The sequence below is a fragment of the Microcaecilia unicolor genome, chromosome 8 (assembly GCF_901765095.1).
Source record: "Microcaecilia unicolor chromosome 8, aMicUni1.1, whole genome shotgun sequence".
In the NCBI taxonomy this organism is placed as follows: Eukaryota; Metazoa; Chordata; class Amphibia; order Gymnophiona; family Siphonopidae; genus Microcaecilia; species Microcaecilia unicolor.
In genome coordinates, this window is record NC_044038.1 from 156,563,556 (window position 1) to 156,582,784 (window position 19,229).

General features: G+C 48.0%; 1 protein-coding gene across 2 annotated transcripts in view; it reads left to right on the plus strand.

Annotated features, from left to right (window-relative positions):
- The window catches only part of G3BP1 (G3BP stress granule assembly factor 1), a 149,471-nt gene that overhangs the window by 39,823 nt on the left and 90,419 nt on the right, over nt 1–19,229 (plus strand). For both annotated transcript variants that reach the window (XM_030211488.1, XM_030211487.1), the window contains exon 4: nt 13,822–13,995. In XM_030211488.1, coding sequence (XP_030067348.1) covers nt 13,822–13,995 — 174 coding nt within the window. The remainder of the gene's footprint in view (nt 1–13,821; nt 13,996–19,229) is intronic.

Consider the following 19,229-nt stretch of genomic DNA (forward strand, 5'->3'; position numbering starts at 1 on the left):
GTTTTGAGTGAGCCTGAGAGCTAGGGATACCCCAGTCGTGAGAACAAGCAGCCTGCTTGTCCTCGGAGAAAGCGAATGATACATACCTGTAGCAGGTGTTCTCCGAAGACAGCAGGCTGATTGTTCTCACCTACCCTCCCTCCTCCCCTTTGGAGTTGCGTTCTGATCATCTTTGCTTGTCATTCAACTGAGCGGGAACGGTCACGGGCGGGAAGATGGCTGCGCATGCGTGGTGGGACCGCCCGCGAAGTTTTGTTCCGGTTGGTGGGGGCTGCCGTGGACGTCAACCCAGTTGTGAGAACAATCAGCCTGCTGTCCTCGGAGAACACCTGCTACAGGTATGTATCATTCGCTATGTGTGTCTCGGGAACTTGTCCAAACCTTTTTTTTAAACCCAGATACGCTGACCACTGTTGCTGCATTTTTTGGCACAAAGTTCTAGAGCTTAAAACTATTCATTGAATGAAAAAATATTTCCTCCTATTTCCACGTAACTTCCTTGAGTGACCCCTAGTCTTTGTACTTTAAAGTAAAAAATTATTTGCTTCTACTTGTTCTACACCACTTTCTTGTCCAAGCTGAAGATCCCTAACCTCTTTAGCTTTTTCCTTATATTAGAGGAGTTCCATCCCCTTTATCGTTTTGGTTGCTGTTTGTTGAACCTTTTCTAATTCTGCTTTATCTTTTTTGAGATACAGCGACCAGAACTGAATGCAGTACTCAAGGTGTGGTCACACCATGGAGTGATAAAGGCATTATAGTATTTTCAGTATTATTCACCATCACTTTCCTAATAATTCCTAGCCTCCTGTTTGTATTTTTGGCTGCCACTGCACACTGAGCAGAAGATTTCAGCATATTATCTACGACACCTAGATCTTTCTTGAGTGCTGACCCCCCCCCCCCCCCCCCCCCCCCAATCCTTCCAAGGTGGATCCTAGCATCAGGTAGCTGATTCGGATTATTCTTTCCAATGTACATCACCTTGCGTTTGTCCACATTAAATTTCATCTGCTATTTGGATGCCCAGTCTTTCAATTTCCTGAGGTCTTCCTGCAATATTTTACAGTCTACGTGTTTTAACAGCTTTGAATAGTTGTGTCATCTGCAATTTTAAACACCCCACTCGTTCCAATTTCCATATCATTTATAAATATGTTAAATAGCACCGGACCCAGAACAGATCCCTGCGGCACTCTGTTTACCCCTCCTCCATTGAGAGAAATGACCATTTAACCCTACCTTCTGTTTTCTATCCAATAACCAATTCCTAATCCACACCAGAACCTTGCCTCCTATCCCACGACTCACATTTTCTTAGGAGCATCTCAAAAGCTTTCTGAAAATTTTATTTATTTATTTGTAGCATTTGTATCCCACATTTTCCCACCAATTTGCAGGCTCAGTGTGGCTTACATTTGCCGTAGTGGCGATTGCCATTTCCGGTCAGTAGAATTACAAATGGTATTTAATTCAAGTGCGTACATACATGATAGAGGAATACATTAAGCTATTGCAAATAGATTCATAAGTTATAGATTGGATTGTAACATATGTTCATCATTTATAAGAAAGATCAGGGTAGAAGTGGTAGTGTTTGTACATTAGAAACAGTGAGGCTAACCAGTCAAGTGATACGAGATCGGTTGTGTCTCGTTCATGATCAGTCTTATTGTTTAGTAATTAGGATGGTTGTTTGTGGTATGCCTACTTGAATAGGTTAGTTTTCAGTAGCCTTCGGAAGCTAGCTAGATCTTGCGTTTTTATGGCCTTTGGTAATGCGTTCCATAGTTGCGTACAAATGTAGGAGAAGCTGGTGGCGTATGTGGACTTGTATTTTAGTCCTTTATAGTTGGGGTAGTGGAGGTTAAGGAATGTGCGTGCTGATCTTTTTGCGTTCCTAGTAGGTAGGTCTGTAAGGTCTGACATGTAGGTCGGGGCTTTCCCGTGTATAATTTTGTGGACCACCAGGGTGCAGACTTTGAATGCGTTTCGTTCTTTTAATGGAAGCCAGTGTAGTTTTTCTGTTAGGGTTTTGGCGCTTTCGTATTTCGCTTTCTCAAATATGAGTCTGGCTGCTGTGTTTTGAGCGGTTTGAAGCTTCTTAATTTGTTCTTTGCATCCGGCATAGATGGCATTACAATAGTCTAGGTGGCTTAGCACCATTGATTGTACCAGGCTGCAGAATATTTCCCTTGGGAAGTAAGGTTTGATCCTTTTAAGTTTCCACATTGCGTGGAACGTTGTCCTTGCTGTATTTTTCGCATGGTTTTCAAGTGTGAGATTGTGGTCGATTGTACTCCAGAATTTTCAGACTGTCAGAGACCGGAAGAGTGTAGTCTGGAGTGTTTATGGTGTTATATTTATTTGAGTTATATTGTGAAGATAGGATGAGACATTGTGTCTTTTCTGCGTTCAATTTTATGTTTAAACGATTTTATTGAGATTACAGCAAAATAAACATTGTCATACAAGCTCTTCATTTCACATATTTCGAGTCTTGATACAATTATACAACGATTTAGTTAACAGCCTTCAATATTTGAATCTTATAATCCAACCAGGTACTATTTTATTTTGTTATTAATGATCCACATTTTTGAAAATGAAAGAAGGGAAAATAAATAATTAAACAGCCGTGCAGCGTGGTTCTGAGTACGTCCCCTCTATCTTACCCATACTTAAAATGACCCTGTATCTTGTATCTTATTCAAAGCTCCTCTTATATGGTACTATCCTTACAGAGAAGGACTCGCAGAATATCAATTAGTATAAGCTATAAGCAAATAAAGAGCAATATTCCCAATATAATTGGCTTAGAGGAGCCCGAAGACACAAGTCCTCTCTCCTCTCTCAACCCCTAACCCATCCTATACCTACCCCCCCCCCCCCCTAGCTTAACTACTCCCCCCCCCCCCTCCCTATTCCCCCCCCTGGAGGAATGATACCAAATCAACATGGGAAGTTCACCTTGCATTTAGAAGCAAGCTCCGACCTCTGGGATTTAAGATGCTTAGATAGGGGCCCCAAATGGCCAAAAACGTAACTCTCTTTCTTTGTGAGTGTCTAACCTCTCCAGCCTCCCAAGAAGCCAGCTGATGTAGCTGGTTTCTCCAGTGCCAATATGCTGGTGGGTCTTTAACCGTCCAATATTGTAGAATACATTTCCTTGCCAGTAAGCACATCTTACGAATCAGTAATACTTCAAACCGATTCTGTCCACGAAAAGAATCAGGTAAGTCTAAGATTAATTGTTCAACTGTCTTTCTGGCTTTGATACCCAGTCTCCTTTCCCAAAAGCCCCAAACCTGAGTCCAGAACCTTTGCACTCGAGTGCAACTCCAAAACATGTGTAGGAACGTACCAGGACTCTTTCCACATTTAGTACAGTGTGGGCTTCGATTCCCTCCCATGTGAGCTAATTGTGTTTTTGTCACATACCCTCTGTGGATACATCGGTATGCGCATTCTCTCAGACGAGCATCTGTTACCAACAGGGGTATGCGTGACACTATCCTCGGCACTTCCCAAGACACTAATTCAAAATTCAATTCTCTTTCCCATGCTTGTTTCAACAGCCCATAATCTCTGGGGGGTTGCCATCTAGTTAGTGCTTTACAAAGTAAGGAGACAGAAATTTCGCCCTCGCCCAATGATTGGAAAAAATCTCTTAGTTTATCTCCCACTCGCCCGGTCAAAGCGGTCTCTGGCAGCGACGCCACGTAATGTTGTATCTGTTTTATCGCAAATCTGTTACCCCAAGAGTCTCCCACCTTACTCAACAGATCCCTGGATGAAAGGGGCCGCCCATCTCCATCTGACAGATCAGCTAAACATATTATACCTCGTCTCGCCCAGTCTACGAAGTGTCGGCTAGACATCCCAGGCAGAAACTCACAGTTCCCACATATTGTAAGCTGGTCTGATACTGTTGGGTCCCCCCCAAGCAGGTGCACAAGCTTCTTCCACGCCTCTCTCAGCGGCCTCACCAACACGCTTCTCCGTACTCCCTCTGGTATACTACTTATTTTATGGTGTAGCAATGAGAAAAGTTGATAAGGAGCCAGGTATGCTGACTCTAGTGTAGTAGGGGTGTATCGATGCGATTTTAAGAACCAATCCCCTAAGTGACGCAGTTGACATGCCAGATTGTATAATGCTAAGTCTGGCATTCCCACCCCACCCTGTCTCCAGGTACCGACTAAGTAGGAGAACCGGACTCGTGGTTTCTTGCCCTTCCAACAAAACTTAGATGCTAGTGCATAAAAGCTTTGCAAGTCCTTCCGACGCAACCAAATTGGTGTCGCTTGCAGAACATAAAGCCACCTAGGGAAAAGGACCATCTTTATTAAATTAATTCTACCCATCAGCGATAGTGGCAAATCCATCCAACCCTGCAACACATTCCGGGTCTCCCTCAGCAGCCAGGTGATATTTAGATCATATAAACTTGACGTGTCCATAGGCAATAAGAATCCCAAGTATGTAAAAGCGTTCTGCGCCTGCCTCAGCGGAAATTCGCCCCTCCAATCTCTCCATATCTCCCCCGAGGAGGCCAGGGCTTCCGACTTCTCACGATTCAATCGAAACCCCGCATAGTCTCCATATTCTGAAAAAATTTCCAGCAATGCTTCCAACGAGTCCTGTGGATTCGTCAGATGAACCAAAATATCGTCGGCGAAGGCAGCCACCTTAAACATCTCCCTCCCTATCTTTGTGCCCTCTATTTCCGATTGCTCCATTATATCTCTCAATAAAGGGTCTAACGTTAACACGAACAGAAGGGGCGATAGAGGACAACCCTGTCTCGTCCCCCTTCCTATGGCGAAGTCTGATGTTGCCAGCCCATTAACTGAGACTCGGGCCCTCGGGTTCGAGTATAGTGCTTTTATCCCTGAAAAAAATCTGCCCGAAAATCCATATTTCCGAAGGACCGCATATAAAAAGTCCCAATGAACCCTGTCAAAGGCTTTTTCCACATCAAAGCTTATTAATAGAGACTTTTTATTCCCTCTGCTGCTAGCCTCTAAGGAGGCCAGGACTTTGCGGACATTTTTAGCAATTGTTCGGCCCTTCACGAATCCTGCCTGGGAGTCATGTATCAATTTCGGTAGAATTTCTGCTAATCTATTTGCCATGATCTTAGCTAACAGCTTAATCTCAAAATTTAAGAGCGAAATCGGCCGATATTATGCTGCCAATTCTGGATCCTTCCCTTTCTTAGGGATTACAATGATACAGGCAGTATTTAAGTTAGGGGGCACTTGCTCTTGTTCTATTAAAGCATTAAACATCAATGTTAAGGGCTCTGCTATCTCTTCCCCCATGAGTTTATAAAATTCCGCTCTATAGCCGTCCACTCCAGGTGCTTTGAGCAATTGGCTTTGATTAATGGCTAATACCACCTCCTCTGTTGTGATTAGATTATTAAGCTTCTGCTCATCTTGCACAGATAGCCTTGGTAAACTTAACTGCTCCAAATATGAGTCTCCCGATAGACCTTCATCCTGTGGACTCTCATACAACTTACTGTAATAGTTGTAAAAAATTTCACTAATTCCCTGATCTGTGTTAATTCGTCTATCCTGCTCATTTTTCATGGTTAATATCCTAGTGTTCCCTTGCTTCGCCGCAATTAGTCGCGCCATCAGCCGCCCCCCTTTATTGCCGTGCTTATAAAGTTGGAATTTATAATAATTCTGTGCCTTCACAGCTTTTTGGTGAAGGAGCTCATTCAGCGCTGTTTGCAAAGAGAGTAGATGTTGTTTACTCTCTAGGGAGGGTTGTCGGCCATATCTCCTCCTCGCCTTACACACTAATTGACTCAATCGTAGAATTTCCTGGAGCCTGGCTTTACGTTTATGGGCCGTATAACTTATAATTTCCCCCCTAAACACTGCCTTAGCCGCTTCCCAATAAAGAATTGGGCGTTCAACGTACGGCTCATTATGTCTCTTGTAATCATTCCAGCTGCAAAGCATAGAGGCTTTAAAAACTGGGTCTCGGTATAGCTCTATGGGGAATGTCCATCTGCTACCTCCTCCCTGTATCTGCTTTGGCGACCATCGCATTTCCACCCATGCGTGGTCTGAAATTACAGTGGCACCTATTATTGCATTGGACACTGAGCCAAACAACTGTTCCGAAATCAACAAGTAGTCGATGCGTGCTTGTGTGCCATGCACTCTAGATAAGTGAGTATAGTCTCTCCCTTGCGGATCAAGAGTCCTCCAAACGTCCACCAACCCCATCTGTCGACAGAGATTAGGCAGCCCCCGATTCTCCTGCCCAGGAATATGTCTTCTAGGCCCAGTACTATCTATCAGAGGATCCATTACTGCATTAAAATCCCCACCTAGTATTATGGGTAGAGGGCGTTGTTGTAACAGCTTCTCCATAATCATTTTGTAAAATCTCTTACTGTATTGATTTGGGGCATATATATTCCCAAGCAGCACTGTTTGGCGGTCTATAGTAGCCTCAACAATCAAAAACCTCCCCTCTGGGTCTGTATATTTAATATCCAATTTATCTGCTATCCCTTTTCTAAACAAGATGGCAACCCCTCCTTTCTTCCCTTGTGCCGCCGCTGAGATGCACTCCCCCACCCACCAAGTGCGCAATTTCTTATGTTCATCATTTGACAAGTGTGTTTCTTGTAATGCTATATCTACTTTGTGTCGTTGTAAATGTTGTAGAATTTTGGAACGTTTGATAGGGGATGAAATCCCTCCTACATTCCACGTAACTACCTTCAAAGGACCTCACTCCTATTTGATGTCTTTCCTTGCAACTTGTACCATTCTTGTTTTAAAGGGGAGCGTCCCAGCCGCCGCCCCCCCCTCCATTTCCAAGGTGTTACTTATACTTCCCTTCCACATATCTATATTGCGTGTCCTCCAGGTCTCAGTTCCTCCCCCCCCCCAACCCCCCCACCCTCAACCCCATATTCTCCCCCCCCTCTAACTAACCCCAATCCCCTTTGGTGATTCCCCCAGCCCCAAAATGGGACCATCACGTATAACGTCTCTTACCCCCCCCCCCCCCCCCCCCTCTTGTAAGCTCTTTCCCCCCATCTCTTTTATAACAACAGAAATAACTTATAGGTTGCATCAAAACCTCTGCATATTAACATTTTATATACAAATTCACCAACAATTTCTCCCTTCAAACCTTCCTTTTTCTTCACCAGGATGCTGAGCTGGGCCTTCTCCACTAAAGTCTTTAGAGAACCAGCAGCTCAACTCAGTATGTGGCCTCTGGAGCGCTCAAACAGCTTTCACAAAAATATCTCCACTGATCCTCAACAAGACATCCCGCATATTCAACTGCCTTGTCTCCAAATAGGGTCTCGCATCTAACCAGTAAATTCCGGTACTAACATGTTAATAATCTCTAGAGCTTGAGCTTCGTGGTTTATAATCCATGCTTACTAGGACTTCAACATTGTCTTGGACATTTCTGTCTATTTCAACCTCACGTGTTCATTTTGCAGTCAACGCTCTTCAATGGATCTCAAGAAAGCCTGCGCTTTTTCCACTGAGGTATAAATTGTTGTCTCCGCTTGATAAGTGACCCGCAGCTTCGCAGGATATTGCAAGGCGAATCGGATCTTTTTTTCATATAACTTCGTGCAGATCGGAGAAAACTTCCTCCGCTGCATCGCAACTGCTGCCGAATAGTCCTGGAAACATAGAACTTTCTTGTTTTCATAGCGCAGTTCTTGATCTTTTCTTAGTGCCTGCAATATAGCCTCTTTATGTGCAAAGTTTAATAGTCGACAAATCACCACTCGGGACTTCCCGGTATCTGGGTGTCTGGGACCCACCCGGTGTGCTCTCTCCACACGGAGTGTTCCCAGGTCTGTAGGTAATTGCAGCTGCTTCAAAAGCCAGGATTCCAGGAAAGCTCTCAGATTAGGAGATTCTAGCGCCTCTGGTAACCCCACGAATCTCAGATTATTTCTCCGGGATCTATTCTCAAGATCCTCTAGTTTCTCTTCATAAGCCTCTAGTTGGTTTTTAAGCTTCGCATTTTCCACCTCCATTCGTGTAACTTTTTCCTCCAAGGCCCCCTGGCGCTGCTGGAACTCCGCCAAATCTTTATTTAGTTGCCCCAGATTTTCCTGGACTAGATCTAGCTTATTGTCAATCGGTCCCAGACGCCTGTCCAACAGCGGCTCCATGGCGCTCGTCACCTCCGCTACCACCTCTGCCACCCATGCTGAGCTCACCGTGTGCACGGGCGGACTTGGCGGGGCCGCCATTTTGTCCTCGCTGCCTCGTGTTTTGTCTTTGGCGCTACGGACGTTTTTCGCTGCCATAATTAAGTTTTGAATCGTTCAGCTGTTGCGCCCTGATTTCCGATTCTGGTACTGTAAAATTGGGGGATTCGCTGCCAAATTATTCACCTGATTTTGAGGGTTGAACGGGCAAGCTGGCAGGAGCGAGAAGACTCAGCAGCCGCTCCTGTTCATGACGTCACGTGATCCCTCTGCGTTCAATTTTAATTGGAATGCATCCGCCCATGAGTTCATTATTTGGAGGCTGTGTTGGATTTCCTTTGTGATTTCGGTTAGATCATGTTTGAACGGGATGTATATCGTGATATCATCTGCATAGATGTACGGGTTGAGTCCTTGGTTGGATAGCAATTTGGCTAAAGGTGTTCTTCATTAAATTAAACAAGGTTGGTGAGAGGTGATACAGTACACCAACCGGCTCAAATTTATCCCTATGTCTATTCATTCCTTCAAAGAAATGAAGTAAGTTGGTGAGCAAGACTGGCTGAACCCATGCTGACTGTCCCATTAAACCATGTTTGTCTACGTTTTCTGTTTTTTTTTCTTCTTTATAATTTCCACTATTTTGTCCTGCACAGGCTTACCGGTCTGTAATTTCACAGATCACGCCTGGAACCAACGGTCCCATGAATTCCCTTGCAGGCTTTCTGCTTCTGATGTACCTGAAAAAGTTCACTGAGTGTTTTAGCCTCTGTGGGAAGTTTCTCTTCATATTCTTTTAACTGACTTTATTAATGCTTTGCATCTGGCTTGCCAGTACTTTTTTTTTGTTTGTTTGTTACATTTGTACCCTGCGCTTTCCCACTCATGGCAGGCTCAATGCGGTTTACATGGGGCAATGGAGGGTTAAGTGACTTGCCCAGAGTCACAAGGAGCTGCCTGTAGTGGGAATTGAACTCAGTTCCTCAGTTCCCAAGGACCAAAGTCCACCACCCTAACCACTAGGCCACTCCTCCACTACTTATGTTGCTTCTTATTTTTGTCTTTTGGGTCCTTTTTCCATTCTTTGAAGGGCAATCTTTTGGCTGTAATAGCCTCTTTTACTTCACTTTTTAACCATGCTGGTTGTCATTTTCTCTTCCTTTCCACCTTTGCTAATAATGTTTTGCATTTTCATTTTGGAGAGTTGTTCCTCTGGGATCTGAATCTTGTCTTAACAGTCTTGGGTCAAAATGCTGTTTGAACCTCTGAGACGATCCCTAAGACCTTATTCTGAAGTTGGTTTTTCTGATGGCAATTGCTTCGGTTCAGTGTGTTTTGGAATTGTAGGCCCTTTGATTGCTACTCCATTCCACCTTTAGGCAATTACTCTTCTAGTGTTTCACAGGGAGTGGTCAGGATGCCATTCATAATTTGGATGTTTGTAGAGTGTTGTGCTGTTCAGCAGATGAATTTCGGAAGTTGGGCAGACTTTTTGTACTGGTTGGAGAACAGAAGGGAGAAGTGGCCTCAAAGGCTACAATTGTCAGGTGAATCATCAGAGGTGATAATTACAGCTTACATGCTCGGTGGCAGGCAGGAGCCTGAAGGTTTGAAGGCACATTTTACAAGAGCCCCATATGGTTTCTTCATGGGCAGAACTTGGCTTGGTGCCTTCTCGGAATATTTGCGGAGTGGCTGCCTGGTCTACCCTCCATTCATTTGTCAAGCATTACTGGTTGGATGCTCAAATGAGACAGGAAGCTATCTTTCGGAACTTGTTTTAGTTCAGGGGTTGACTGCATCCTGCCTTTAAGTACTGCTTTTGTACTTCCCACTTGGAAGTGGTGTGGTGAAATTAGATCTTATCTGCTAATTTTTATTCCTTGAGTCTCTCCAGGCCATGCCTGAACCCACCTAGAATTTGAGAAGGTATTTTTTGATAGTGCTGTGTAGAGCCTTTATTCTCCGAGGACAAGCAGGCTGCTTGTTCTCACGACTGGGGTGACGTCCACGGCAGTCCCCTCCAACCGGAAAAAGTCTTGCGGGAGCTCCCGCGCGCAGGGCATGCGCACCCGTCTTCCCGCCCGTGACCACCTTCCCGCCCAGTTTTTCGTTTTCTGCACTTGGAGAGAGACTGCTTCGCGTCCCTCTCCGTTGTCAGCCTAGGAAACCGGTAGCGCTTGTTTGCTTTTTCTTTTCTTTGTGGTGCCATTCGCGCCTTCTTCTTTTCTTTAAAAAAAAAAAAAATCCTACTGCTCGTAGTTTTAGCGCCTTAGTTTGTTTCGCTGCCGTTGCGGCCTTGTGGCCACGCGTTCGTGCCTTTTTCCTCTTGGTGGCCTTTTTTCCTGCCACCATCGCCGATTTTGACGTTGCCGCCGCGATTTTTCCGTCGATGACATCGAGGATACCCAGCCACCTCAAAAAGTATGGTCGGTGCGGTCGGCAGATCTCGCTTTCCGACACCCATGCTTGGTGCCTTCAGTGCCTCAGGCCTGAGCATAATCCCAAAGTGTGTAACTTGTGTCTCGGCTTGAAGAAGCGGACACAGGTAGCGAGGCGAGCTCAACGGGATCGGATTTTTGGAGCTTGCGCCGGCCCTTCAACGTTGGCAGCATCGGCACCGGTGGCATCGACTTCGCCTCTGGTCATGGCATCGACCTCAGGAGTACAGGTACCACCGGCCCAACGACCTTCTTATGCTGGGAGCAGTGAGCAGCCGAGTGGGCCTCCACCTGCCTCGGCAGCTCCTACTGTACAGGGCCATCGGGACTGACCCCTTTCGGACCCGACCCCGAGGAGGCGTGTGGATTCCACGTCCTCCTCGTCGGTACCACGGAGCGCCGTTGACGTGCATCGTAAGAAGTTAGCTAAGAAGCATCGTCATCAGTCGCCCCCTTCACATGGTACCGGGAGCTCCGGGGCGTCGAAAGATTCGGCACCCGAGAAGCGTCGACGCCGGGAGGGACTGCTCCCTCTCCATCCATGATGTGTCGATGCGTCGGTCGTCGGGCAGCCCGGTACCGTCTCCTGGCCCCATGCAGATTTGAGCACCCGACGCCGGCACCGGTCCCTCAGCCTTTCCCGACACTGGACGAGCGCCTCCGAGCCATTCTCCCAGGCGTCCTGGAAGGGCTACCGGTGCCGGCGGTGCTTGCACCGTTGACGGAAGCACTGGCTGGCTCTGGCCCTGTGATGCGGTCGTTGACACTGGTGCCACTTGCAGCATCGATCTCGGCCGCCACTCAGGTGGAGTCGACGTCTATGGAGGGAGCTTCATCCCCACCTGCGCGGGAATCCACCTCTCGAATCCATCATCGAGGACGTGGTTCCTGTGAGTCGAGACGGGCCCGTTTTCTGACGGAAGTCAGAGAACTCATGTCCGACACCGAGGAGGAGGACCCCAGGTATTTCTCGTCCGAGGAGTCCTGTGGTCTTCCCTCTGACCCCACTCCTTCACTGGAAAGGAAACTTCCCCATCTGAGAGCCTTTCCTTCGCCTCTTGTGAGGAACATGTCTGTGAGCATTCCCTTTCCTGTGGTTACGGCGGACGAGCCGAGGGCTGAGATGCTTGAAGTCCTCGACTATCCATCACCACCTAGAGAGCCTGCCACGGTTCCGCTGCACAGTGTCCTGAAGGAGACACTGCTGCGGAACTGGCTGAAGCCTTTATCTAATCCCACCATCCCGAAGAAAGCGGAGTCCCAGTATAGAGTCCACACAGACTTGGAGTTGATGAGGACTCAGTTGCCATACGACTCTGCAGTCGTGGATTCTGCTCTCAAGAGAGCCAAGAGTTCGAGGGATACCGCCTCGGCGCCCCCGGGGTGCGAGTCTCACACTCTGGACTCTTTTGGGAGGAAGACCTATCATTCCTCCATGCTCGTGACCAAGATCCAGTCTTACCAGCTCTACACGAGCATTCACATGCGGAATAATGTGCGGCAACTGGCAGACCTGGTTAACAAGCTCCCGCCGGAGCAGGCCAGGCCTTTTCAGGAGGTGGTCAGGCAGCTGAAGGCGTGTCGCAAATTTCTGTCCAGGGGTATTTATGACACTTGGGATGCATCCTGGGCCGTTGCCCAAGGTATAGTGATGCGCAGACTCTCATGGCTGCGCGCCTCTGACCTGGGCAATCGGACCCAGCAGCGGCTGGCGGATGTCACTTGCCAGGGGGGATAATATTTTTGGTGAGAAGGTCGAGCAGTTGGTCGAACAGCTTCACCAGCGGGAAACCGCCCTCGACAACATCTCCCACCGGGCACCTTCAGCACCTACCTCTTCAGGTAGGCAATTTTTCAGGGGAAAGAAGACTGCTCCTTATGCTTACTCCCACAGGAAGGGGGTTGCTGTCGGGAAATGCACTATCTCCAATTGGCTAGCAGATTGCATTTCCTTCACTTATGCCCAGGCTGGGCTGACTCTGGGGGGTCATGTCACGGCTCACAGTGTTAGAGCCATGGCGGCGTTGGTGGCCCACTTGAATTCAGCCACTATTGAAGAGATTTGCAAGGCTGCGACGTGGTCTTCAGTCCACACATTCATATCTCATTACTGCCTCCAGCAGGATACCTGACGCGACAGTCGGTGCTGCAGAATCTGTTCGGGTTTTAGAATCCAGCTCCACCCCCTAGGCCCAGTTTTATTCTGTTCAGGCTGCACTATGTTGTTCTTTGTAGGTCAATTTCTGTTATGTCCTCGCCGTTGCGAGGCCCAATTGACCCCGTTTGTTTTGAGTGAGCCTGGGAGCTAGGGATACCCCAGTCGTGAGAACAAGCAGCCTGCTTGTCCTTGGAGAAGGCGAATAATAACATACCTGTAGCAGGTGTTCTCCGAGGACAGCAGGCTGATTGTTCTCACCTACTCTCCCTCCTCCCCTTTGGAGTTATTTCTTATTCCTTTGCTTTTTACTTAACTGAGCGGGAGCGGTCGCACACGGGCGGGAAGACGGCCACGCATGCGCAGTGGGCGTGCCCCGCGCACGGGACCTCCCGCGAGACTTTTTTCCGGTTGGAGGGGGCTGCCATGGACGTCACCCCAGTCGTGAGAATAATCAGCCTGCTGTCCTCAGAGAACACCTGCTACAGGTATGTATCATTCGCTGTTTCCTCAGATGGGCACAACTGAATAAACTCTGGAAGGCAGTGCACTACTTTTATTCTGTCAGAACAGTTGAATTTCTGGTGGTTGATTTGTTTTTCTCTTATTTGGGGATCTGTTTGTTTGCTCTTTGCCTTGTTGCTTTGTCAATAGAAATACTGGCTGGCTCTGGGCTGCACAAGTGTTTTATAATAGTACTGTGTCTCCCATCTCCTGGTAGAAGGACATATACCCACTCATTGGGAATGGTCTGGGGAGATTCAAGGAACAAGCTAGTAGGTAAAATCAAATTTCTCCTTATATACAACTTTTAAGCTAGGCTGTCTGATATCTTCCCTGCTTGCTTGTGATGTGCTTTGATATACTGCTCCTCAACTAGTGGTATCCAACATGAGTCTAAGGCAAATTCATTTAATAGTTGTCTCGAGTCTGTGTGTGGGAGAAGGTTGTATTGCACTCTCTGGTCTTGTTTATGTATAAGTGCTGCAATTTTCCTACAGGAGATCCACAAAAAAGTAATGTCCATGAACTTCAAGGACTGTCATACGAAGATTCGTCACGTCGATGCACATGCTACCTTGAACGATGGTGTTGTTGTTCAGGTGATGGGCGAACTCTCCAACAACAGACAACCCATGCGCAGATTCATGCAGACCTTTGTATTGGCACCTGAGGTAGGAAACAATTTTCACTATAGCCCTCTCTAGAATCATAATTCCATCTAGTCTGAAATCATGTACTACAATATTCCATTCCTAATCAGAATCCATTACTCACAAGGTGTTTATTTGCTTTCCACCTTACCTCCCTAAATTCTTATGGTCTCCTGAACCCTGCCATTTTTATCACAGGAGTGCCTTGGCTGCTTGCCTGTGTCAAGGTTTTCAGTATGATGGCCTGCACAGCAAATCACTGTAAACTCTTGCAGTTATTTTCCTTGTCATCAAGCAGATGAAGCCATTACGTATGGGTTATGTCCATCAACCAGCAGGGGAGATAGAGAGCACTCAAACTTTCACAGTGCCCTCTTGGCCAGCTAGCTCCACTGCCTCTTCAGTATTCTCTATCTCCCTTAGCAGGGTGGCTGCAGCTTGTTCGAGCTCCAGAAAAATCTGCCGGGAGGTGGTTCCTGGCTTGCCAGTTGTTAACCGGGGTGTTGGAGGCTATAGCAGCTTCACTTTAAAGGCACATAGGTTAGCCCTTTCCCTGCCTTACCCATACCTCCGTGGATGTGGACATATTGCCTTGTTTTCCCTGTCCTTACCCACCAACAGTGGATGCAGGCATATAGGTTCGCCCTTTCCCTGCCTTTTCCACTCATCTGAGCCTCGAGTCTTCAATACCTCTGCTTTCCTCGCAGCTTAAAAAAAAAAAAAAAAAAAAGTTGCGTCGCGTTTTTAAACGCAGAGACGCTGGAACAGAGGTTTTTGACCTGATTTTCAGCAGGATTGTAGTTGTACACTAGATCCTTTGAGGTAAGAGTGTTTTCCAACTCCTCCGGGGTAGGCCCGCGATCGGGGTGATTTTGGCGCGAAACCGCCATTTTGGATTTTACCGCCGTTTTTCGGCGATGGCTGCAGACAATGTAAAGCGCTGTTCCACTTGTTGCAAGCGCAAATCAGCAGCAGGGCTCTAAATCGTGCTGTATTGGCGTAGGAGCCGGCCCGAGCATGGCGAGCGATGTTTCTTCCCGCTCTGAGCTGGCTGCGGGCGCCATTTTGCTTACACCGCAAGGCGCGGCCTCCGTGGACACGGAGAGACCTGAGCCGGGTGGGGCACCTCGAGATGAGGTTATTTCAGGAGTGGCTAGCACCGGACAGGATTTGGGTTCCCAGGGTGAGATTTTCTCCCCGGATTTTGTGCTTTTGCTGCATAAAGCATACATGATGAAAAGAGCCTTTCCTCAAGGGTCGCCTGAGGCTCCTCTGATTGCCCCCCCCCCCCTCCCCCCCGATGGATTCTGGCCTGAGACTGCCCAGTGAGGCTTTTTTCCCGGATGCTTGGCCTAAAGATAAGCGCAGAAGGGTTAATTCCCCTTCAGATTGTGGTGCACCTTCTTGGGCTGAGAAACCAGAGTCAGGTGCGGATTTACCACAGGATCTGGATGATCCCTCCGCGGTGAGGATTTTCCACTGATGAGCTGCCAGCGCTTATTTCAGATACCCTGTAGGCCCTCTCGATTGAAGATCCTGACAGTGGCATGGCCTCCTCGGGTAATCCCAGGATGGCTAGTACCAAGAAAGCTGCTCGGGCCTTCCCTTTGCATGACTCCATCCTAGAGCTTGTTTCGGCTCAGTGGGCTGACCCCGAGGGACCTTTGAGAGTTTCCAGGGCTATGGGGCAGTTATACCCTCTGCGGAAGTGGTACCCTGGGCGAGAGCGCACCTGAGACCTCTACAGTATTCCCTACTCCGGAGATGGTCTCCTATTTCTCAGGATTACCAATGCAGACTTACTTGGCTCCCTGCGGCCCGTCTCAGCATGGAGTGGTGGGTCTCGGACAGCATGCTGCGGCGAGGAATGCCGCTGACGCTCCCCGTTTGGTGCCTAGTGGTAACAGATGCCAGCCTGAAGGGCTGGGGCGCACACTGCAAGGGGAAGCATGCCCAGGGTCTATGGACACCCGAGGAGTCGGAGTGGTCCATCAGTCGCCTAGAGTTGAAAGCGGTGTTTCAGGCGCTTCTGGCCTTTCAAGTGACCCTGGAAGGATTGGCTGTCAGAGTGATGTCGGACAACACGACAACGGTGGCCTATATAAATCGACAAGGCGGAACAAGGTGCAGAGCACTAGCCGCGCAGGCCGAACTGATTTGCCACTGGGCCGAGCTGCATCTTCAGTGTCTGTCGGCAGCTCATATTGCAGGTCAGAGCAATGTGCAGGCCGATTATCTGAGCAGGCATCAGATCGATCCAGCAGAATGGAATCTGGCAGACGAAGTATTCATGCAGATCTGTGCCAAATGGGGCAAGCCTGTGATGGATCTAATGGCGACAAGTGCCAATACCAAAGTCCCGTGCTTCTTCAGCAGACGGAGAGATCCTCGCTTGGCAGGGTTGGATGCCTTGGCTCAACCCTGGCCTCCGGGTCTACTTTGTGTTTCCCCCATGGCCCTTGATAGGGCGCTTGCTCTTGCGGATTCGGCTGCACCCAGGAGAAGTGGTCCTCATCGCCCCGGATTGGCCAAGGAGACCTTGGTATGCAGACCTCCGACAGATGCTCCTGGAGGCTCCTCTGCCCGTTACCTCTGGTACCGAACCTGTTGACTCAGGGACCGGTAGCCATGGAGGACGCCGGCCGCTTTGGTCTTACGGCATGGCTATTGAGAGGGCGCAATTGAGGGATAAAGGTTATTCCAATAAAGTTATTTCCATTCTCCTGCAAGCCCGCAAGCGGTCCACTTCCGTGGCTTATGCCAGGATTTGGTGCCTGTTTGAGTCTTGGTGTGCTTCCAGAGCCATTGCTCCAATGCGGGCTCCTGTCTCGCCGATTCTGGACTTTTTGCAGGAAGGTGTACAAAAAGGCTTGGCCTATAATTCCCTGCGGGTGCAGGTGGCAGCGTTGGCCTCCCTTCGTGGTAAGGTGGAAGGCGTGTCTTTGGCTGCTCACCCAGATGTGGCACGGTTTCTTAGAGGGGTGCTTCGGCTCCGACCTCCAGTGAGAGCACCCTGTCCAGCTTGGAACCTGGGGCTAGTTTTGAAAACCCTGCAGGCATCTCCTTTTGAGCCGCTTCGGCGAGCATCGGAGAAAGACTTGACACTTAAGGCCTTTTTTCTGGTGGCCATTACCTCGGCGAGACGGGTGTCAGAGCTCCAGGCGCTGTCCTGTAGAGACCCATTTCTGCAATTTTCAGAGTCCGGAGTCACGGTTCGGACTTCCTTTATGCCTAAGGTGGTTTCAGCCTTTCACTTAAACCAGCCTATTTTCTTGCCCTCTTTTTCAGAGGAAGAGTTTCCAGAATCTTTTGGGCAGCTGCACCTTTTGGATGTGCGCAGGACTCTGCTGCAGTATCTGCGAGTTACTAACTCTTTCAGGACTTCTGATCATCTGTTTGTTTTGCTATCCGGTTCTCGCAGAGGGTCTCCAGCGTCTAAAGCCACTATTGCCCGCTGGCTCAAAGAAACTATCTTTTCAGCTTATCTGCTGGCCGGCAGGGTTCCGCCTGTAGCCTTTAAGGCACATTCTACTAGAGCGATTTCTTCCTCTTGGGCTGAAACTGGAGCACTCTCTCTTCAAGAGATATGCAGTGCAGCAACATGGGCTTCTAAGCTCTCCTTTGCCCGACATTACAGGCTGGATGTAGCTGCCAGGAGGGATGCGCGTTTTGGTGCACAAGTGCTAGCGCGTGGTGTGGCTTGTTCCCACCCTATCTAGGGATTGCTTTGTTACATCCCATACGTAATGGCTTCATCTGCTTGATGACAAGGAAGGGAAAATTAGGTTCTTACCTTGGTAATTTTCTTTCCTTTAGTCATAGCAGATGAAGCCATGAGCCCTCCCTGTATGATTGTCTGTATGCTGTGAATCTGTTTTTCAGGTTCTGTTCTAATTTCCTGAAGTTCCTTCCTTGGGAGAAAGTTGGAAAACAATCTTCAGGATTCATATTCAGTTTAAATTTAGGAGGATGTGTTCATTCCCTCCAGGAGGCGTGTGTGTTCCCCTCCAGTTCTATAAAAAAGAGGATGAGTTCATTCCCTCCAGTGTGTTGGGAGGATGTGTGATTCCCTCCAGGAGGCGCGTGTGTTCCCCTCCACTTATACAATAAGGAGGATGAGTTTATTCCCTCCAGGAGGATGTGCATTCCCTCCTTTATGAGTTCATGCCCTTGTGATGGGCCATCGTTCGCTGTGAGGAAAGCTCTTGTAATTCCCACTGCGGTTTGCCATACTGCTTTGGAAGCTTCAAATACTGAAGAGGCAGTGGAGCTAGCTAGCCAACAGGGCACTGTGAAAGTTTGAGTGCTCTCTATCTCCCCTGCTGGTTGATGGACATAACCCACACGTAATGGCTTCATCTGCTATGACTAAAGGAAAGAAAATTACCAAGATAAGAACCTAATTTTCCCTTGGTCTTTTTATAATCTCCAAATTGGTAATGGTGGCTTTGTTCTTGGTTCTCGGGGTTGAGAATTAGAGCAAGGAAGTCAATGGGGTGCCTCTAGCCACCGCACTTCCCAAGCATGCTCTCGTGCATGAACAGAGCATGCTCGGAGAGTGCCAACATTGGCAGCTGGAGGCACCCCGCTGATTTCCGTGCTCCTGAGGTAGCACAAGGAGGAAGGGACCACTTTGGCAGTTGATTTATTCGACTGGCAGGGCTTTGACATTTCCACCAGCAAAGGTATATCTAATGTAGGGTGGAGGCAGAGGAAATGCATGCCCCTCCCAATGGACTGCTGGTTATGTCCTGCCTTTAATCATGCAATTCAAAATTGTAATTGAAATGTAGCCCTAGTTTAATCCCTTTAAATTAGATTCCTAGGTTCTTTCACTATCTCTAATTTAAATGGAATACCATTTCCCTGATAAAACCTAGAGATCTTCTGAGGGGAAAGACTGTAGGAAGAGGGATCTAATTCAGATTCAGGGGAAAAAAAAGGTATCAGGTCTATGCTTTGCTACATGTCATTGCCTCAGTAAGGACATTACTTAACTATGGACAATTTAGATGCCCAGTAGAAGGACATCAGGATGACTAATTGGACCTACCCTCCAAGTCAGTGGTGATGAATATTTCCAGGGAGAGAGAATAGTCTGTAGGATTCCATGTATCAAAAACTGATGCCAGAGTATAGAGTATGACCTTGAGAGAGCCTCTCATCCATCTTCCTTCCTTGAAGGCTGCTGATTCCAGTGTCTTAGAGGGTGGCCCATTTCAGGTCCTTGGAGGCTGTGCCATCCCTCTGGCATT